Source organism: Miniopterus schreibersii (assembly GCF_964146895.1).
Source record: "Miniopterus schreibersii genome assembly, chromosome: 3".
NCBI lineage: Eukaryota > Metazoa > Chordata > Mammalia > Chiroptera > Miniopteridae > Miniopterus > Miniopterus schreibersii.
In genome coordinates, this window is record NC_138103.1 from 42,467,459 (window position 1) to 42,490,204 (window position 22,746).

General features: G+C 44.5%; 1 protein-coding gene across 3 annotated transcripts in view; it reads left to right on the top strand.

The window, feature by feature from the left end:
- Positions 1 to 22,746, top strand: part of MCC (MCC regulator of WNT signaling pathway) — a 343,361-nt gene that overhangs the window by 270,199 nt on the left and 50,416 nt on the right. For all 3 annotated transcript variants that reach the window (XM_081133287.1, XM_081133288.1, XM_081133289.1), the window contains 2 exons: positions 6,638 to 6,801; positions 8,722 to 8,928. In XM_081133287.1, the coding sequence (XP_080989413.1) occupies positions 6,638 to 6,801; positions 8,722 to 8,928 (371 nt within the window). The remainder of the gene's footprint in view (positions 1 to 6,637; positions 6,802 to 8,721; positions 8,929 to 22,746) is intronic.

A 22,746-nucleotide genomic window follows, 5' to 3' on the forward strand; every position in this document is an offset into this window, starting at 1 on the left:
ATTGCACCTCCAAAGTTTCCTCATATCCTCTGCAACTTGGGGAATTTTTTTATCCTTAAAACTGCCAATTCAGGTGACTAGGAGTCAAATAAGTGAAATGGTTGTATGTGAACTTGAGCTTTTCTACATATGTGTTGTTGGAGCCTTGCTCTCTAGAAGCCACTGCCAGAACTTTTATACTGCTGAGGCCAGGGTGGGGGCGGGTGAGGGCTGGGGATTCTTTGGGGGGGGGGGCAGCTTAGAGCGAGGGGTCCTGAAGAGTTAGCAGGCAGCTTGGGTTCACAATCACTGGAGGACAGTTTTATGGCAATTGATGTTAGGTTATCTTTCTTACTCTTTGCCATATTTAAGACCAAGTTAACCAAAGTAGAGAAACAAACTGTCAGAACTGCACAGTGACAGCAAAAATGAAAGGAAATCTCAAGCCGATATGATCTGGCTGCAATAGAAGTCTTGAAAATGCAACCTCATTTTCTTTGGGAAAGAAACACAGAATAGGTTCTTCCTCCCGGTGAGGTTGGGGCCTGGCGGGGTGGCTGCTGGCCGCTTGCTCTTCTTGGCACGAGCACCCTGTTCCCAGCCTGTGTTCTCAGGGACAATTTGGGTGTGGCAGTAACACTTTCAGGAGAGAATTCCTGTTCTCGTAGCTGCATTGAGAAATTGATCGTCACAGTGGTCCCTGAGTTAAAGCTAGACGTGCATATGCATATTACGTCAGACCTTCTTGCCTTGAATATTGAGGAATTTGTTTTCCCCTCAACTTTCTAATTTGAAAAACTTCTAACTTACATAAAAGATCACACAAACCGCCCCCCCAAAACCCTTTGCCTGGATTCACCAGTTAACATTCTGACACATTTGATTTTGCACACACTCACAATTTTTCTTCTGAGCCATTTGGAAGTCACACAATTCACAAACGGAAATGCATAATATTTTCACAGCAACAGGATAATATATGTCAACATTTATAATCTTTTGACCCATTTATTGCATGTCTAGCAATTTAAGGGAAAAACATCTGTGGTATGACCAAAAAAAAGATGGTATTTGCAAAGAATGAAATTTTAGTAGTCATAACATTTATAATTTAAGAAATATTTGTGAAAAAGCACAATAAAAATATTATGTAGAGCATGATGTATGTATTCACAGAAAAAGATGTAGAAAAGAGTTAAAATGCAAAGAGCTGTAAAATGAGGTTGTAGGATTATGGATCATTTTTATTCGCTTCTTTAAACTTTTCTGTTTAGCATTTTATTTAGAATGAACATTTATTTTCTTTAATAAATAAAAGCCCTTTAATATGTTCATAGAAAAAATTCTTTCCTCTTTATCATCTCTCTCTCCCAATATTCAGCTCCATTCCTCACCTCTCCGAGGGCTGAGGGCCTGACTCGACTCTTTCACTCACCCCACCCACCCCATTCCTGTTTAGAATCCCTACCTATTTATGCCTACCTCTTTCTTTTCTTCTTCCAGTTTTATTGAGATATAATTGACACACAACACTAAATATAAGGTGTATAGAATGACTTGACATACATATATTGTAAAATGATTACCACAATAAATTTAGTTAATGTCCATCACCTCAAAAAAACAACTGTAAGTTACAGATGTCATGATGCTTCACCCTAAGTATATCAGCATAAATTTCTTAAAAACAAGGACCTTCTCTTTTATAACCACGGCCCCTTTACCACACCCAAGCATTTTAACCTGGGTGGAACATTATAGAAAGTCCATACTTGGGCTTCCCCAAATATTCCAACACTGCCTGTTGCTTTTGTTTAACCCAGGACCCAGTCAAGGTTCACACGTTCTGTTTAGTTACTGCGCCGCCTCTGTATCCCCACCTTTCATAACATTGACATTTTCGAGGAGGCCAGGTTAGTAGTTTTATAGAAAGTCCCCCGATCTGATTGTTTCCTTATCATTAGATTTCAGGCTGACATCTTTCGCAAGAATATACGGGGGTGGTGATGTGTCCTCACGACTGTGTTGCAGCAGGAGGTTCATGTGTCAGTTTGTTGGTTATTAGTCATGAGGTGTTTCCGATGTATCCTCTTGTCTTTGGTAGATACAGGCGCTGTGTACATCGCGCAGGGGTAACTTCAGTGGATACTCCCTCCTTTCCTCCCAGACCCTCTGGTCTTCTTGCCCTCAGACCTGGACGTGAACTATTCTATTCTATCGTTTTCTCTGTCGTTTTGTTCAGTTTTGCTTATTTCTCGCTGGAGTTAGGAGAGCCTTGCTGCATGCAGAGCAGAGAGGACTGCTGACCAGAGCGCCAGCCCTCCTGGTTACAGCCTTACAGCCACCATAGGCTCTGAGCTGTCGCATCCCTGGGAGATCACACCTGCTTGTTAGCAGAACGTCTATTTCGATGCTGAAAGAATTTGCAGGTCTTTCGTCCACCTGAGTTGCTTCATAAGGCATGATGTGTTCCCATCAGGACAGAGGTGGAGATGTCGGCCCTCAGAAGGCAGTGGCGGTTATGGCTATGGCCTGATCTGCTGCTCTTCACATAGGTGAGGCCTGAGGACCGTCCACAGCGGGCCGACAGCCACCTCCCTTTCTTGACTGTGAAGTTCACTGTGCCTGGTATCTCTAACTTCAGGGGAAGAGCCTCCACCTTGAAGATCCACCTTTATACAAAGCTTTCTAGCAGGGTGTGGTATGCCACGAGTTTGTCTTAGATTCTGTGATACTTGATCAATGAGCAAGCTAACAAAAACTTGATACTTTTAAAAGTTGACTTCAGAAAGTTTCATTTCTTTTACATGTTCAACTCACGTGGCCTTTATTGAGGCCACTCCATGGCCAGCATTGTGTGTCTCAGAACACATGAACCAGTGAACAGTCACTGCTCCCCAGGGCTGGGCTTCATAGGGCCAACATGTCAGTTAATAAGTAATTACAGGGAATGCGATGCTTCAAAGAAAGAAGTAAATATGACACTATAGGTAATCAGGGAAGGCTTCTTGGAAAAGGAGACCTCAAGGCAAATCTTAAAAAGAGCCATTATGAAGAGAACGACGAGGGGCTTCCAGACTAGGCAGGTACACACCACTAGCTGTGAAGTGAATGCCTAACCCAGGAGCTGGTACGTTTTGAAGCTGCTACCACCTTTTGGAGCAGATTTATTCTTGTACAGATGCACTGCACAGAATTGGGTGGAGCGGGGGATGGTTTCTAACACCTTGCCCATTTAGCTGTATTTTTATTTGGGTTAGGGATTTCATAAGGGGGTTCAAAAAAACACCAGACAGCCTTTAAAAATGATTGAAAATGAACCAACTCTGGTATAGTTTATTGTGTGCAACTCCAGGGGTAGGCTTAGTTGATCCTGAGGGAAAAAGAAGAAAAGCAGCCCACCAGTATGTGTTTAACTGAACAAGAATGCTGGTTAGGCTTCATTTTCATAAGCCAAGTGCATTTCCAGAGTACTTGGGTCTTCCCTCAGACAGCAACAGAAAAACCTAAGTCTCTGGGCTCTCATCAGAAGAACGTAGCCTGAGCTGTCTTTTCTCCAGCTCCTATCAGAAGTCTAGCTGGAGAAAGTTAATTTAGAAAGGACAGCAAAAGCAGGCCTGCAGACTCAGAGAGGTGGGCAGTGAATGGTAGTGAGAGAAGTGGGCAGAGCCCGGAGCACTGTGGCCATGTCCACTGCAAAGGGGCCAGCAGCTGGGCACACTGCAGATTGTTGTCATGTGCCAAGCTGGCACACTGTGGCCAGACCTTCTAATTTTACAAGAATAGTCATAAATTCTAATGGTTTTTGAATGTTGGCAATTAATTCAAAAACTGTTTTTAAAAGGCTGCGCCAGCTATCAAACCCTGCCCTCCACACAAAACATCTTCACTGCAGGTGGCTCATTTGCATCCTCTGGTCGAAGGGAGATGTCTGTTCCATTTATTCTCCTGTGTGCTCTCTTTCATCTTTACAGCAAATTAGACAGCTGGAAGGCAGAATGCCAAGACTGTCTGAGCTTAGTCCTTCCCAGGACTCCCTTTGCATTGTACTTTAGTGGTCGACAGCTTAATTTTAATTGAAAGTTTTGGTAAGAGAAAAGCCCATGAAATCTGCATACGTGTGAAACTGTGGCTGAGGAAACTGGCAATCACATCACTTCACGCCACACATGATGTCCATGTACCTAACTTCTTGTAGCATCTATTGCTGAAAACACATAGTCTCCCTTGTGAAACTGGAATGCTTCCTCCTTCCTGACAGGAGATCATTCATTTTTGCTCTGGCTGCCAGGAAGCTCATGTCATGGCTAAGTGGAACAGTCAGCCCAACAGCTGTTCGCTTTTGTTGGCTTCCTCAGCATTTCCCTGGTCCTAATCACTGTGTTTTCCGCTTTGTTTGTTTGCTATATGCAACTTCACATTCTTCTGTGGAAAGGTATTAAGAACCTCTGTTGGAAAAATGTGTATTTCATACAAATAGCCGCCTCTTTGTTGAATAGGTGTGGAGCTGAGCCATTACCTTTCCTACATAAAGCACAGCACAGCCGGGGGCTGCCTTGGCATTCATGGCAGGTGTGCGATTCAGTGGCAATACGTACATTCACAGAGCTGTGCAGTCATCACCACTGTCCATTTCTAGAACTTTCTCATCCTTCCAAACAAACTCTGTACCCATTAAGCAACATTGCCCCATTCCCCCAGCTCTGTAATCTCTATTCTATTTTCTGTCTCTGTGAATTTGCCTACTCTAGGTACCTCATATAAGTGGAATCATACGATAGTTGTCCTTTTGTGACTGGTTTATTTCACTTAGGTTACTGTTTTCAAGGTTCATCCATGTTGTAGCATGTCTGAATTACCTTCCTTTTGAAGGCTGAGTAATATTCCATCATATGCATATGCCACATTTCGTCGGTCCATCTATCGTTGAACATTTGGGTTATTTCCACCTTTTGGTTATTGTGAATAATGCGGCTATAAGTGTGGGTGTACACATACCTTTTTCAGTTCTACTTCCTATTCTTTTGGGTATATACTCAGAAATGGGATTGCTACATAATATGGAGTTCTGTTTTTAATTTTTGAGGAGCTTTCATACTGTTTTTCACAGTGGTTGCACCATTTTATTTTCTGTTGTTGTTTTTTCATAGTGGCCATCCTAATGAGTGTAAGGTGATATCTCATTATGGTTTTGATTTATATATGAGGCACCTTTTGTTCATTCTAGAACACACTGGGCCCTGTGTCTCAGCTTATACTGCTCTTCTGATTCCTTAACTTATACCTCTTATCTTTTGTAGAGACTCCAACTGCCTCAGCCTTTAGTGTTCATGTTCCAGTCTCCCTCGGGGGCCAGGTTGTACAGGGTATTGTAAGCCAAGGGAAGGAATTTAGAACTTACTCCAAGTCTATATTTAGAAGAATACGCCACAGACTGAAAGGTCATTCGACCCTATGTTGAGCAGCGCTGGTCCTAGGGGTGAATGGTGGGGAGTGATTGGCGCTATGTGACGATACTCGATCAGGGAACCCAGAATACTCACTCCTGCCAGTTTATCCACTTTGTCCTCATGTGAGGCTCCAAACAGGTAGCAATGACAAAGGACAGCCAAGTGACATGTGATCATTAGTGGAACTTGTGTAACACCACAGTGCAGAACTCTGTGGACAGCAGGCTGGAGTGTGTGGGGTCTATCATTCACCCTGCATTTTACACATTTGGCTTCCTAAGACCAAAGAAAGCATTTATAGCCCTCCCGGGTTTGAAGGGAAGATGCTCATTAGCTGTTTACAGTCTGTATGTTCATTTAAATACCCTCCTCAGTTCTGATTCTCTGTTCTGTGCTTGCATCTATTCTCTATGGTTGCTTTCTGTAGGATGGCAGCCGTCAGCTGAGAGGAGGAACTGGAGCATTTGCTTTGTACACCTGCCAGCCTCCCAGAGTTGAGAAGTCTCTTATTTATCTTTGTAGTCTCCTCCTAGCCTAAGGCCAGCCTCAGCAACTGTTTGATTGAAGAGTGAGAAGGAAATACTCTAGTCATATCCCGACACCTCACTCCTGTTCCCTGTAGCCCAGCATCCTCAGGATGCAGCCTGGTCCCACCTCTCCAGTCCCGCTGTGGGAGCCCATCAGCAGACACATTGAGGGCAAGGACTGTCTCTTACACAGTTCCCATTTTTTTAAAATGCCTAGTCCCTCTGCTAACTCCAGTTTGTTTTTGTTTCGTTTCTTTAGTAAAATTATGAGATAGATATATATTTTTTTTTTACTGACACTCTTTCCAGAGTCCATGCGTATCTGAATGGCTGAGCAGGAAGGTTGACCAGAAGGCTTCTGAAGCCCACCAGCCCCTTCTGGGACACTTCTTTGTTCTTATCAAAGAACCTCGAGTCGCGGCTGCCTTTAAGTGAAAGGCAAGAGAATTCGGCATGGTGTGCCTATGTAGAAAATGACCGTGGTCTTAAACCCCTTAGCAAAGGTTTTCGGTTGGCCCCAAGCCTCGGGAATGCCAGCAGCCTGAGATGGGCGTTAAACTTTGAAATTTCAAGCTCTATTGCCATTTTGTTTTACCAGAATGTGTTTTTCATGGTAAGCAAAATGAAGATCATTTGTTGCCCACCTGACTGCTTAACTCATTTTCCCATGTTCACTCCCAGACAACTGCAGTGACCTGAACTCGGAGCTGCAGAGGGTGCTGACGGGGCTGGAGAACGTCGTCTGCTGCAGGAAGAAGAGCAGCTGCAGCCTGTCCGTGGCCGAGGTGGACAGGCACATCGAGCAGCTCACCACGGCCAGCGAGCACTGCGACTTGGCTATTAAGGTAACCTCCCCACCCTGTGTGGCTCTTTGAGGTTAGATAGAGGAAGTGGTCAGATCCATGTCTTTTGCATTGCGGTTTTCTCAAATACCTGTTGGGAATGAGCGTTTCTGAGAAAGCTAGACTTATGGCTTGGGCCACCAGGTAGAAGCTGGAGCCCTAGAAATTTTCGTTGGGCTACATTACATTAGAAAAAGTCATTATGTCAGCAGTCAGGATCACTGACTTTGCAGCAAAAATGAGTTTTCCTGGAGATTCTTAGGCTGCTCATATTGAGCCACATCATTTTAGTATGGTTCATCATGTAGCCCGAAGATTAACGTGGAAGTTTTATTGTAGCTTTGTGGCCTCTAGAATATTCTTTCAGGAGTTATCAGGTCACAGTGCTAACAAGGGGGAAGCTCTAGGCCTCAGTGAGTCACGTGTCTTGAGCACCTTGGTGCTGGGCCTCGGCCGCACCGTTCACATCCACCCACCTAACCTTGGAGGAGGGAAAGAGAGGAACTCGCTGCACCTGCACATACTCATTGTGAACAATGGGAACGTCAAGGCCTGTTGGTGCTGGGCCTCTGGGGTCTTTATATTACTTCATTGTAGCTTAGTGACCTAGGTGTAGTGATTGATTCTGCAAAGTCTGGGAGGGGCCTATGGAAAGGGAAAATGTGAGGAGTTACTTGAAAAAAATGTCTCAGGACTCTAGGCCCAAGTTTCTATCACCAGGAATCCTGGGTTGCACCAAGCAGCTGGAGTATCTCAAGGTGAGCCGTGAGTCATATTTATAACACAGCTGGTTTTCCATCTTTATTCATCTCAATTATTAATATATCAGTGATGTGGTTTGGGGAAGCAACCACTGGTGCTTCTTTGTCTGGAGTCTCCCAGGCCCTGTATTTAATTTTAATGTTCACTTGGGTCCTAGCCCTGGCCTCAGTTCTGAGAGGGAAGGAGAAGCCAGGGGCTTCAGCCAACCAGCAAGGGGCAGAGCAGGGCCTCAGATTTGAGAGGAAGGACAAGGCACAACTCGGGGAAAGTGGCAGCACGATGGGATCGTGAGCAACCGGGAGTGACTTCCCCTTTTGTTTTGTTTCTTTGTTTTCGAGACCTGTTTCTCATCATTTCTTCACTGACATCTACTCCTACCTGGGAATTCTCTCTCCTCTCTCCATGTCACTTGGCTTCTGCTTCCTTTTCCAAAAGACAAGAAATGTGAATGAATAGCTCCTGAAAGCAAGCAGAATGAGCTCTTTTTTCTAATTTTCTGCACATTTCTTCTCCATTGATAGCATGTTTTAAATGGATTTTTTAAACTCTCCAAGTACTATTAAGATTCTGCTCTTTTTAGTTCATTAATTAAATCCCCGCCGCCTTAGAAACCTCCACAATGAGCTTCCTCTTCTCTGTGTCACTGAGGTTTATTTTCATCTTGCGCATCTTGGGACTGAACCTCATTCACACCCTCTGAGTCCTGATGTCACACTGAAGCTGGAAATGGCGGTGTGACCTCTCATGTTGCTGAGTTGGAACAGGGGAGGCCTGCAGTTTGGGAAACTCCCACATTCGATTCTGTGTGCAGTTTGCAGCTTCCAATTTGCATTGTCAGGGTCCCTAACTGGCCTGCTGTCTGCTGGCATGTAGTCACCAACTTGGGAACGTGGGCAAGGAGATAAACATTGTGGGCAGGAAGGGGCTGTGTGTTTCTTACTCTGGGACTGCTGGGTAACACAGACTAGGACGCAAGCAAGCAACAGTCTGATTTGGAAATAGGGAGAGGATGATTTGGGGATGTCACTGGTCATGATTATGTTTTGTAGCGGAGGCTGTAGAACCCACTCCTCTGCACACTCACTCCTGTCCAGCCTGTTTTCTTCCCTGCCCCCTCCTCCCAGTCACTCACTTGGCTCGTTTTGTGACTGTGTTTTCTAGACAGTCGAGGAGATTGAAGGGGTACTCGGCCGGGATCTGTATCCCAACCTGGCCGAGGAGCGGTCTCGTTGGGAGAAGGAGCTGGCTGGGCTGAGGGAAGAGAATGAGAGCCTGACGGCCATGCTGTGCAGCAAAGAGGAGGAGCTGAACAGGACCAAGGCCACCATGAACGCCATCCGGGAGGAACGCGACCGGCTCCGGAGGAGGGTGAGCCTGCCAATTCCCCTGGCCTGGGCCTTTCCCCGAGGGTGCGGGCCAAGAGGAGCCAGCATGCAGATCCAGGGGCAGCCCAGGGAATCCTGTGGCATTGGTAGCCTTGGCAATTGCCATCCCTTTCTGGTTATGAAGTCATTCTTTTTTAAGCCATTCTTGAAAGGAAAGTAATTGGGAAGTGCTGAGGTGTGGAGGAAAGATTTTTTAAAAACACTATTCTCCAGAATTTCAAATCTAAGTGGATGATAAAGTTATATCAGCACAGTGATCCTCAACCCATTCTCCCAGGTATGCAAGTCTTTCCCCAGCTCAATTAAAATGCTCTTCTTTTATGATAAACTAATAATATTTTATAATTTGCAAAAATATATAGAATTTTCCCCTTTGCAATTTCTTTTATAAAATTCTTTAAATTTATAGCAGCTGCTCTCACTTATAGTGAATCTGATGAGAAATATCGACTCTTCTAGTGCAGACTTAATGAAGTTAAAATAATTATATAAGTATATCTATGTCTATATGTTTGTTTTGTGTATGTACATATATGCTGTGTGTGTGTGTGTGTGTGTGTAATTCCTGGTATTCACCCCAGTGTACCAGTGGCTCTATGGCCTGAAGCAGTTTTCAAATCACTCTGTTTAGGAAATACATCCATTACTAAAGGGACTGATGTTTCAGGATAGAAATGTTTGGCAGAATTGTCAAAAGCACTCAGTTTTCCAAAGATGGAGTGTTTTTCTCCGGAACCCACAAATACTTCTTTGTTTGGCTGTGAATTTGATCTGTGATTGGACTGGGGGCTGAAGTGAGGAATTCTTCAATCAGAAACAATTCCCTCTGAGCTTCACTTTGAATTACGAGACCTGCTTTACTCTATGTCTCAGTCTTGGTGATATCAGAAGCCTGCTCTCTAGGTTTGCTCTCACTGGAAATATTGCACACAGATTAGGTTGAACTAGAGAGGAAAAAGTACATCTAGTCATGATCCTCCCCCTTACTTTTGAAGAACACCTTTGACATAACTTGTTCTTCAGAAGGGTCAGCATGTGTAACTCTTTCTGATTTTAATCCACGTGTAAGTTTCCTTAGTTACTGTTATGTATGAGTGTGGGAGAAATTACTATTTTTGAACGTTATCGGCTCTTCTCCTCACTTGCGGCTAATGTTATAATTAAAAGGCCAGCATTCCTGCCTCTCAAATCCAAACATCATTTTGTCTGAACTCACGTGCATAATAAGCTTGTTTCCCGCACCCAGCTGTATCAGATGCCATCCTGCATACTTGCATCAGCAGGTGTAAATCACCGCAGTCAGCAAAGACTGTATCTGGGCAAGCTGATGACATTTCCTCCGTGCTGAGGCCCCCCGCCACCTGTAATTTCCTGGGCTGAACTCCCTGGTCATCATGACTAATGCCCTAATTAGGTGCACTTGCTCGTGGCATGGACATTCTGATGGTGTGTATCTTGTGAAGGAAATACTGGTCTCAGGTGTAATTACATGTTGTGATTTAGAATAAATTTCCTCCTCCAACTTAAGTTACTAAAAGACAAGAGAGCCCTGGATTGTGACTAGCAAAAGATAAAAATCCCATCTCCCCTCTTCGAATATTTTCTCCCACTCTGGAGGTTAGTATTACAAACGGCCTTGTTTGGTGATTCCCTGAGCCAGGGCTCTGGAGCCTGACCACCTGGGGTCACGGCCTGACCAACCAAGTCACCATGAGTCTGGCAAGTTATCTAACTTCTCTGTGCCTCAGTTTACTCTGCCATAAAGTAGGCATAATACTAATGCCCAATATAGGAAAATTAGTTAATATTCATAATGTGCTTAGATGACCTTTCTTCTGATCACAATTAAAAGGTAGTTTAAATTTGGCAGTTAAGCCGGCCGGGCGTGGCTCAGCCTAGGATCCAGGATATTGTGGTTCCATTCCCAGTCAGGGCACATGCCCGGGTTGCGGGCTCCATCTCCAGTCGGGGGCATGCAGGAGGCAACCGATCAATGACCCTCTCATCATTGATGTTTCTCTCTCTCTCTCCCTCTTCCTTCCTCTCTCTGAAATCAATGAAGATATATTTTAAAAAATAATAGCAATTTTTTTAAAATAGTAAATTTGGCAGTTAATATATGTGTTTTTTTCATTTTTTTTCTATCTCTTAATATGGTTTTATATTACCTTTATATAATTTATATTTCTGTTTCCTCCAAATAAAAAGTATATCGAGGAACTTGTATCTCTTCCTCAACTGGAAATTTCCTCAGGAATTTATATACATACCCATGGATTGGATTTATCTCCCTTTATTTCAAGACAATTGTGGGTCTCATAGAATTTGCTAAACGCCTGTGAATGCCAGGTTACTAGACTTCAAATGCTGCATGGCTTCCACCCAGCACCGCCCAGCACGTTCATTTCCCTGAGGAGGAATCTGTTTTTTGTGGTTGCTTGTCTTCTGTTCTTCATCATGTGCAGCTCTGTGGAGTGGCTGAGGTGTGCTTTCATTTCCCTCCTTGTGATACCACATGATACATGGTCGGTCTGCCTCTGCTGCCTTTATGGAAGCTCTGAATCCACGGTTCATCAAAGTTGCCTGAAAAGTAATTGGGGCCACTTTTTTTTTCCATGGCTCACATTTATTTTATAGAATTTGAACTGACCAGATCAATAGCATTGGTGCTTGCCCCCTGCCCGTAATTAAACAAAGTGCCCTCAGTAGGTTTTCTGAGGCTTGTTCCAGATTTAATTAAATTAGATCTTTAATGTTAGTTAACAGATTGGCCTACTTGGCAGAACAGACAACAGGCAGACCATTTTTATTATTGGTCCCAGCTCATTATTAAATGAGATAATCATTTATTTCTGCGTGCTCTGTAATGTAACCTTTCATCTCCTCACACTTAAAGAAACGGGCCTCATTTAGGCAAGGTAGAATTAATTACTCTAGAAAGGAAGCACTTTGCTCTCTATTCATTTTGTAAACATGATTGGTCGCCTCCTCTGTGCCGGGCAGAGGGTTTACAGTGACGAACAGGACACAGTCTCTGGCTTGAAGGATTTGGGGGAAACAGACAAGTAAACAGGTCATTGCAGTGGTATATGTCAAGTGGTAGGGAGAGGTGAACACAGTGGGTGCCCTGGGAGCTTATAGGAAGGACATGTGTTGGCAGGACCAGCTTCTCCACGCTATTTGCATTTTTTATCTAATTGTTTAGGTCAACTGCCATGCAACAAAAATGATCAGTGCTTTCCCCAGATAGTTTGGTAAAGCAAATTGGATGTGACCACAGGCTCATGAATCTGTGTCTCATTGAATTATGGATTTGAATAAAAAATGGGCCACATGAGTTCTTTCCGAGATTTTATACAAATTCTTCAAAAAATCCTACAAGTTCATGGCATACGGTGGTGGTAGCAGAGTTTCTTCCTTGCACCCCGTGCCTCATCTGGGTATTTTCAACATGTTTGGAAGTGAATTCCATCACCTTTCCTGGGCTTCCTTCACCCCTGGGGCCTGGCCTCTGCTTTGACTCTCCTGTCATCACCACAGAGACTAGAAGACATACTGTTTTGAACCAAATAAAAGTCATCGTAATCTGAAGTTTCCCTCTTTTTATTTTGTCCACTGCCCCTCAAAATGTCCTAAAACCCTTAATATTAGTGAATTAACTTGCCTCAGGAGGAGGTAGAGCAGTATTTCCACCAATGTTAAGAAGACGACAGGAGTCCTTTTCCAGTTCAATCACTCTTGATTCCTAAATGCAGTGTTACACTTACGAAGGGATTTCATTGTTCTGTATTCATAGGACCCACATAATAAAATGATCACCCAGTTCAGCTAAAGTCTTTTAAAGTATAAACGAGGACTCCAAAACCCAGATTTTTAAATGGCTGCCATTGGGCTCCTTGGCCAGGGAAAAGGACAGGTAAACTTCCCAAATGCTGCAGTACCCATTCCTTCCTTCTCACCTAGCCTCCTTAACAGAGAGTAGCCCCAAATATCTGGTAATATAGCCTTTTGGGGGTGGGGAATGAAGCTGGGAACAGAGGCATGAAAGGAAGGACGTGGGTAAGAAGAGAGCAATTTCCATCATATATTGTCACTCTCAGGACCCATTTACTCTGTAAGCTTTTCAAAGTAACAATCCTGTCTTATACTTCTTTGGGCCATTCTTTTTAACTTATGATTACAGTTTTATTACAGCGAAAAGATACAAATCAGAACCAGCTAAAATAAGAGATGCTTACACAAGGTCTGGAAGGGGTCCAAACTCAAAGCTCCCAGTTGTCTTCTGCCTGTAGAGTCCTGGTGGCGGTTTCTCCTCTTGGCTGGGATGTGTGACAACGCTCAGCATTGCCAACCAGGGAAGTTCATCCAAGCTTCAGTATTTAAAGTTTTTATTGGCGTTTCATTATGTAGGTGTGATTGATTGAAACATTGGCCATGTGGTGGAACTCAACTTCCAGCCCCTTCTCTCTCAGGGAGATCAGGCTGATATCCTTTGGGCCACTTTTAAGTTTGGGGCTATGACAGGCATGATGGAGCTCCACTGCGTCCGCCCGTAGTCATTCTCATACAGTAGAGATCACAGAGGTTGTTGGGGGGGGCGGGTCTAGCACTCGTCCCGTGAACTCACCAACTGTGGTCATTTACAGAGCATCCTCTTATATGTCCCCAAAGGACCCCCAGAGCCATTAGTCCTGAATCCATTAGGGCCAGTTTCTAAATACTGAACTGGTTCTAAACACTAAATCAAGCCCACCTTCAGTATTTACCCACATTATCTCCAAGGACACTTGTCAATCAATGGTCATTTCTAAAGGAATTAAAAATAGAAATCCAAATTAAACCAAAGGGCCTGCTTAGAGTAATTACCTTAAAGGTTGATCATGTATTATGTACTTCTTTCTACTGATTAGTTCATTTATAACAGTAGGCTGTCCATTCCTACTGGGAAATATGATGTAGGGTGTCATACTGATGTGTTCAGAGCATGGTCTATCTCTGAAGCAGCCTTTCACCTTATCTGAACTGTCTCCTTCAGTTATAGTTATAGACGAAGTCAGTGTTCTTTGATATTTTTAACTAAAAATAGGTAACAGTGGAGAGATTTCTGGAAGTGAAATTGTTGTGGTCTTATGTCGGTTAGATAAAGATTCATCTTTGTTTCATCTCATTTGGCCTTAGGTGTCCACCTGAGCTCTTCCCACTCTGCCTTGCTTTCCGTGACACTTTTCTTGACCACAGTGTCTACATATGGAAAAAGCAGGACTGCAAAACCATACTTTATATTTACTACACATTTATATATGTATAAATTTACATCGACTGTATATGGATGGATGTAAAAATATTTAAAATAGACCAGAGCAACGTAAACCAAGTCTCATAATAATAGTTACAGATGAGTAGTAAGGGTATAAGTCAAAGGGTACTTGAACTTTTTTTTATAGTGTACTCATTTCTCTTTGAAGTGAATGCATTCTTATGGTCGTATAATTTTTATTATGCAGAAGTTTAAACTTAGAAATAGAAGGGATGCTAAAATGCCAAAATATTAACAGGGGCTAAATCTAGGCAGTGAAAATATAAGCACATTTTTCTTCTTTAATTTTCAAATTAAAGAAACAAAAAACAAAGTATGGATTATGGACAGTGGTCTCTACTTCCTGGCTTTAACAACTTGGTATTTATATGTAAGCACAGTCTTCTCTTTTGTCCTTGATGGAACTTTGTTCCTATCTTATTTGTCCCATTTCTTCTTAGGAATTTCTTTGTATGACAAGGTAGAGGATGCCAGGATTAGCTAAGTTTAAATTCATAAAAAGATTTGTGAAAAACAAATCCAGTTTCAATACTTACAGCCCGATCAGGCCAAGTAGGAGGGAGCTGAGAGGAGGGGGTCTGGCTCCAGTGCTCTTCTTTCAGCTTCAATTTAGGGGTCCCAGGTGGCTCTTCCTTTGTATGGCTGGTTTATTTGTCAGGATAGGGATATGTTATACAGCAGTAACAAATTAACCCCTAAATTTTAGTGGAATAGCACACCAGATAAGCTTATTTCTCACTTGCACTACAAATCCAGTGCAGGTTTGGGGGTGGAGGCACAGCTCTGTTCCATATATTCACTCAGGAACCCAGGTTGATGGCAATCAATCACTTAAAACATCACTTAAATGGACCCATCCTGCACTACATGCTTCCTCCCACCGCCTCTTGGCCAGAATTCAACAGGTCCTCCACCTTAACCATAGAGGGGCTGAGAAATATAGGGGGAGGGGGGAGGATACGTGGATATTTGTTGAACAGTAAATGTTCCCAACACAACTGATTTATTTGCTCTCAGTGTGACACCAGATAAACTTGGACATGAGCCAGTGTCCGGAGAAACAGGCCAGGTCAACTCATCCATCTTGGGGTGGCTCTCAACATGTATGTCAGAGTCATTGGGAAGCTGTTTCAAAGGACATATGCCCAGGCCCTTCCATGAGCCACTGAATCAATGTCTGGGGTTTGGGACCTCAGCACACTTCCCCATCGTGATCCCAGCAAGTGCTCAGCACACTTCCCCATCGTGATCCCAGCAAGTGCTCAGGACAGGAAAGAGAAGGAGTGCCCTTCAGTCAGGCTCTGGACGTAGGCCAAGAGCCTCTCCAGGCATCTTCACCTTTCTCCCTGCAGACGGAGTGAAACAGAGGCCCACAGCTTCTCAGAGGCCTTCTCACACCTGGCCTGCTCCTCCTGGGGCCCAGAGTGTGGCAGTGATGAACCCTGCATCTGAAAGACAAGGGGCTTTCACCCCTGCTCTGTACACAGTGGCCAGGATCACCTGAGTTGGAGGAGGGAGGTCGGGGCGGGGGTCGCTCTGCTGGAATCTGGCGGGACATGAGCACCCTGGGGCTCTAAAGGCAAGGAGGCATTGCCTGGCACGGGGCAGAACTTTCCGTGCTCATCCAGTGAAGGAAAATATTTTACAAGGTACCGCTTACCAATGCAATCTTTTTTTTTCCCCAATGCAATCTTGATAGAGTTTATTTTTAAGGATCTGTTAATATTGACAGTATTAACAGTCTTTGAACATTTGTAGACTAAACATACCCCTCACAAACTAAAAACACATATGCAGGACTTGAAGCCTAAATTACAGCACTGAGTGTATTTTGAGCATTTATCTGGGATAAGCAATAATTTGCGCACTTCTCGCTTAACCTGTGCCAGGACTCCACAAGACAGGTACTATTATACCCTCTTTAGAGATGAGACCACTCAGGCGCACAGAAGTTGAATAATGTGCACAGAAGTTGAATAATCTTGTCCTAATCTACACTGACATTAACTCCTAGCACCAAGATTTAGGCTCTGGTAGCCTTACTCCGGGATGCTGTTTTCATGTTCCGTTGTTTGAACTACTTCCCTAGGCCCTCGTCACCCGTTTTCCCATTGTGTTTCCTGCTCCACAGACCAGAAGTCAGTCAGCATCCTCTGCTCCAGTAGGTGGTGGCAGATCCCCGAGGGCTCCATGGATCGGTCCTCCCCGTGTTCTAAGACGACACAAAGTAAAGGCAGGCTGGGTTTGTTACGTAGAAGATAAGCTTTCTGTGCATGTATTTTATTTACGTTGAGTTGAGCCCAGTAGAGCATTACTGGTAATGCTGTAATTTAAGGAAGTTTTAAGTGGGATCCCGGCGAGAACCCCTCTTTCCATGTCTTTGGAAACCGTTCCGGGTGCTCCGAAAGGGCCTCACGCATCTGTGCCATGGAACTGACGAGGCAGTGTGTGCAGTCGCGGGCACCCGCCTTGGCTTATCCCCCCTGCAACTCCCTCCTCAGCGGAGGTCAGGCTGTTTATAGGCGAACTCTGGGCTATAAAGAAAATAGCTGACTTCATTTGTTGGAAAGCTGGTAAGAAATTAGGAAGCCAGCCAACACGCTGACCTTTTCCCTGATGCAGCCGTTTCAATAATCCATCCAGGTTCTTTAGTAAAGCAGAAGAGAAAACAATACACCTATAAAATCTCCAGGGGACGGAAATGCTGTTGGGTTTGTTTTCTTCTATTTTAAGGTCTCTTTCTCTTCCCATTCAGCCTTCTCAAAATTGCCATTAATGATAAATTATTACTTTCCTGAAATGCTATGTAAATGCGATTTATAGGGATAAATATATTTTCCTGTAAATATATTCTGGTTTCTAGTTGTGTGAGGGCTCCAAGCAACACCTTATAAAATCTCCAATAAGAGAGTGGTTCTCTGCAAAATACCCACAGAGCCTGGACTTGTAGGAGGCAGCTTTCCAAGAACGCAGGACGAACCAACCGCCCCAAGCTCATTAAGTAGAGCTTTTCTGCCCAGTGATTCTCACCCTCTACAGTGTGGAAATCACCTCCAGCAGCTCCGTTACACAGTGAAATTATGAACTACAACTTAATTGTCTGAAATTACAGCTACCCGGTTAACACCGCTGCGTATCGTAAGCGGAACAGACCCGTTCTTTTATGGCCAGTAATGATGTTTCTAATCCTACTCGGACTCCTTTCACTCCTGCTGTCACTCAGCCGTGAACCATAGTTACAGATGACTTCATCAGTGGCTGGGTCATCTGTCTGTGCTCCTACAGTTGTCCCTGGAGATTGAAGCATCCAGTGGCTGACCCATCTTACCCTTGTTCTGGCCTCATTTTTCCAGTGAATTTCCCCTCATTTCAGAGCCCGCCTCTGTGCCCATCCCTCCGATCCTTGCCTTGGGCAGCTCTAGCACCACATCCTTCAGCACCAGCACTGGCTCTCTGGCTTTGCATAATCTCTTAGGCTCCCAAGCTCTCATCTTTGTATTTACCTTCTTACACTTTGTTTTAATTTGGCCCACGGGGCACAAAGAAAAGCTAATTACATTCCTCTGTTAAAGGCACACTCATTGATCTGTGAAAGGTCCTTCTTTTAATGTATTAATTCATTTTCTATCCCATTTCCTTTCCCCGTTTTATGTGTGTTCTCATACACAGTGTTTTATGTGCTGTTTTTCATTCACATAAATGTTACTGTGCTGTAGACTTCTCTCTTTCCCCCCTTGGCACTCTCATTTTAAGGTCTGTCTGTATTGTTGCCAATGTGTCTGATGGCCATAGTGTCACCCACCACATTTACTACGCCCAACAACCACACTTCCCACTCCCACAAGCATCGCCCCAGTGCATGTAGCCTGGCACATGTCCCCTCGGTCCTGTGTGGGAATTTCTCTGGAACACATGCCCAGGAGCGAGGGCACGGAGTCCTGGGGGTGCATCTTCTACTTGTACCAAGTCCTGTAGGGCAGCTTTCCAGAGTGGCTCGGCAGTCCGTGCCCGCGCCGGCACAGGGGAGGCTTCCTTCTGCCCTGCGTCCCTGCCAGCTTTTGCGCTTACCATTATTTCTTTCATCCCATTCTTTTTCTGACTTTAATATTCTTCTTACTGAAAATCATGTATCGTTACGAAGTTCTTTCAGCAAAGGCCTTTGGGTGATAAATTCTTCATCTTTGTCTGAGAATGTCTTTATTTTTGCTAACGCTCTTGATGGTAATTGTATAGTTTCCTATTGATTCTGTAGCAAATTGCCATAAATTTACTGGCTTAAAATAACACAAATGTATTATCTTATTCTGGAGGTCAGAATTATGTGTCTTACTTGCTAAAGTCAAAGTGTGGCCAGGGCTGCTGTCCTTCTGGGAGCTCTAGGGGAGTCCTGCTTCCTGACCTTTCCCAGCTCTCACGGCAGCCAGCACTCCTTGACTCATGCCCCACCCTCCGTCCTCAGCAGCATAGCAGCTTCCAACTTCAACTCTGACATGCCTGCTTCTCTCTTTCAAAGATCCTTGTGACTACTGGGCCCCTGTAAGATTATCCAGGATAATCTTTCCATCTCAAAATTCTTAACCATTCCTACAAATATCCTTTTGCTATTTAAGGTAAAATATTCACGGGTTTTCAGGATTAGGACATAGACATCTTTGGGGGCTGGGGCCATTGTTCAATCTACCACAACAGTCTGAGTATTGGATTTTAGATTGACAGATTTTTTTAAATTACATTCAACAGATTATATTTAGACTGGCTCTGTGTCAGACACCATTCAAGGTGTTGGCAATACAGCAGTAAATGAAACAAACCAACACCCCTGCCCTCAGAGCCCAAGGTGTCTATCTATCCCACTAGACAGTTTTTAAAATAATCTCTGTCATATTTGCCCCCTACATTTGTACTGCAGTGTATCTAAATATGCAATTATTTTTTCATCTTCCTGTTCCAGTTAGTTTTAGCAGCATAACAAACTACCCCAAATTTAGAGACCTAAAACAACAAATATGGACTATTATCCACGTGGTTCTGGGAATGACTGAGCTCCAATGCAGTTGCAATCGGATGGTGGCTGGGGTCAGAGTCACCTTAAGGGCTTTTCTTACTCATGTCTGGTGGGTGAGGCTGGCTGTTGTCTGGGGCTTAGCAGGGACTATTGGCCAGAACGCCCACAAGCATTCTCTCTCTGTGGCTTTCTCACGATGGAGGGGCTGGCTTGTAAGGGCCAGCATCCCAAGAGAGAGCTAGGCAAAATATCACCTTTTTAAACCTAGCCTCAGGAGTTGCTTGGTCTTCCACTACATTCTCTTTATTCGATGTAATCTCTCAGGCCAGACACATGCAAGGGGAGGAGAATTGGACTCTGCCTCTTGATTGAAGGAATATCAAAGAGTTTGCTGACATATCTAAAAACTGTCACACCTACTTAGCACCTGATGTGATAAGTCAGTCTCAAGGCTTATGTCTGTCTCCACATCTGAAAAACTCATTTACTTTCTTTTCAAATATTTTTTCTGTCAACTCCTATGTTCCCTTCCTCTGCAGCTCCTGTAAAAGCATGCCTGAGCCTCAGCAGTCATTCGTGCTCTCATCAACACGTGCATATTTTGTATCTTTTTAGCTCCCCATGCTGTGTTCTGAATTAATTCCTCTGTACTATGTTCCAGTTCACCAATTCTCTTTTCAAGTTTACCCAGTCTAGAGTTTAACCAGTACATTGATTTTATTTCATTGGTTACACAGTCTACGGGTGTGTTTTTTCTCACCTACCTATTCTTGTTTGATATCTGCCTATTTTTGTTTCATAATTTCTTATTCTTTATAGAAATTACTTTTATCTCTTTAAGGATCATAAGTGTATGTATTGTGATGTAGTTTACTATCTCCTTTACTTTTATTTCTTCTCACGTGAATTCGTCTCCTGACTTAGATGGCTGGCTCTCTTGTTTCACCCCCCTTTCTCTGCAGCCCCACCTCCATGTGTGGCAGCTTCGTGGTCCTGGGCTCCCAGTCATGGGAGGCTTAAGTCTCCTGTTCCCCAATGATACTGGGCGATTTACAAATTAGGTCTCTGAGGCAATGCGTGGCCTGGCAAACTCCAGACCAGCTTTCACTGTTAACTTGTAAGATTGGGGCCCTGCAACACGCAGACAGTATACATTTGGACTCCACATCCAAACGCGTCATGGCTCTGGGACTTCAATTTCTCATGGTTGACCTTATGCACAGTTCTGCGGTTTCTCTCTGGCTTCACGGACAGCCCTTCGTCCACTGTTCCCGGGTGGGTGGGGCGGGAGGCTCCAGGCTTCATGTGGAGGGTCGGCTCCACCAGCCCGACTTGCAGGGGCCCCGCTCCGGCCCCGCCCTCCCGGCAGGCGCAGGCTGAGCCCTGCTCTCCGTTCCCACGGCTCGCTCCGCACCGCCTCCCGCCTAACCTCTGTAGCTTTATTTTTTCACTTCACTTCTGGCATCTGGAGATTTTATTGCCTTTCTTTTAAACTTGGCAGTGGATTTCTTTCTCATTGTTCCTTTTTATGGGAGCATTTCTATGCATTTTTAATAGGAGGAGCGCCTGTTTATTTTAGCTGGGGCTGTCATATGCTGGGAATTTTCATTCGTTCTGTATACAGAGTTACTCCCCCAGTTTTCAGCCTACTTCTCATTCTCCTTCGTCGAACCTGCCAAAGCGAGAGTCAGCCCTGCCAACCTTCTTCGGGGTAGCTTGGCCCCCTCCCCTTGTATACGTTATAGAATTTGGCTTTTTCCATTCTGTTTCTTTCATCAGACTCTTCCTTCCATTTGGCCCTTAGGGAAAGTGCCCAAATCTTCTTTCTGCTCTAATGCCCCAAGCATATTCTTTTCACTGTTATGGTTTAATCTTTTCTACTCTTCGCTATTATTTTCATGAGGCCTCCAGAGTTTGAAGAAAGTGCATTCACTTAGCCTGCTGTCTGGAAGGGAGGAGCTTCGCTGAGTTCTCGGTTCTGCCTCTGCTTTCTTTCCTTTCCCCCTTGTTTTAGGCCCTGGGTCAGCTTTCTTCTTCGCTTCCGACATCTGCCGTTCCCTCCCTCCCTCCTGGCAGAGGGACCTTGAGTCTTTTCTCTTAGAGAAACCGAGAGCTCAGATGGGAACCCTCCTGTTTCCTGTTCCCATCCCCCAGTCTGCAGACTCACCTTCCTCACCCCCTGCCCGCACCTCTTTCTTTCTCTCCCAGAGCAAGTGCGTTCCCTTCTTACTGTCCTCCACCGAACCTTCGATCAGCAAGCTGTACAGGCTCTCTCCCCCCACCCCCACTGCCCAACCTCTCCCCTGGGCGGCACACAAAGTTCCTGAACTCTGCACCCAGCTCTGACCTCCCTTCCTCAGATTCTGTTTCTCATTGGTGACTGAGTGTGCTCACTCACATACCCAGTGCTTCCTCAAATGCAACATGTCTACAGCTGGCGTCTTTCTTTCTTTTTAAAATATGTTTTCATTGATTTTAGAGAGAGGAAGGCAGAGGGAGAGAGAGATAGAAACATCAATGATGAGAGAGTCATTGATCAGCTGCCTCCCGCATGCCCCCTACTGGGGATCGAGCCCACCAGGGATGTGCCCTGACCGGGAATCGAACCGCAATCTCCTGGATCATACGTCAGTGCTCAACCGCTGAGCCACGCCAGCCAGGCTGGCATCTTTCTTCCTCTCTGAAAAATCAACTCCTCCTTATATTTTCCCATTTCACTGAGTAGTGGCATGATCTACTGAGTCCCCCCAGCCACAAGTTTCGGTGGTTGGTGGGGTTTTTTTTACTTTCTTGAATAGTTCTAGAAGTGCATTGGCCAATACAGTAGCTACTGGCTACATGCAATTATATAAATTCAAATTTAAATTGATGAAAATAGAATACAGTGGACAACTCAGTTCCTCAAGTACGGTAAGCACATTGCCAATGCTCACTAGCCACGTGTGACCATGGTGGACAGTGCGGTCAGACCATGACCATCACTACCAGAACTTCAGCGCTGATCTAGGGTGCACTTGCCATTTCGCTCCCACGTCACCCGAACTGTCCGTACGGCACTTGGCTCACCTCCTCCCCCCCTCATTCCAGTCCATTCTCTTCTCTGATCAAATGATTTTTATAAAACCCCTCTCTCCCTTTGGGAGCCATTAAGACATAAATGAGAGAAGCAGGGTTCTAGCATTTTAATGTCACTTCCTTCCTTATATGAACCCTTCAGAGCCCTCCCCGTTGCCCTTCTCTTTTATTTGCTTATTGAACAACTACTCAACCTTCAAGATTGAGTCCCAGTGTTTCCTACCCTGGGAAGGCAGAGGTGATGTTTCTTCTACACTGTGACACTCCCCGTAGGTTCCCCTTTTCAGAGCACGGGTCATATTGTAATGTTTGGCTTGACTGTGAGCCCCTGAAGGACAAGAAACTTCCCTTCAGACTCTGCCAGGTTTCTGATGTATGTAACAAGATTAACCTCTCTTTTGGCA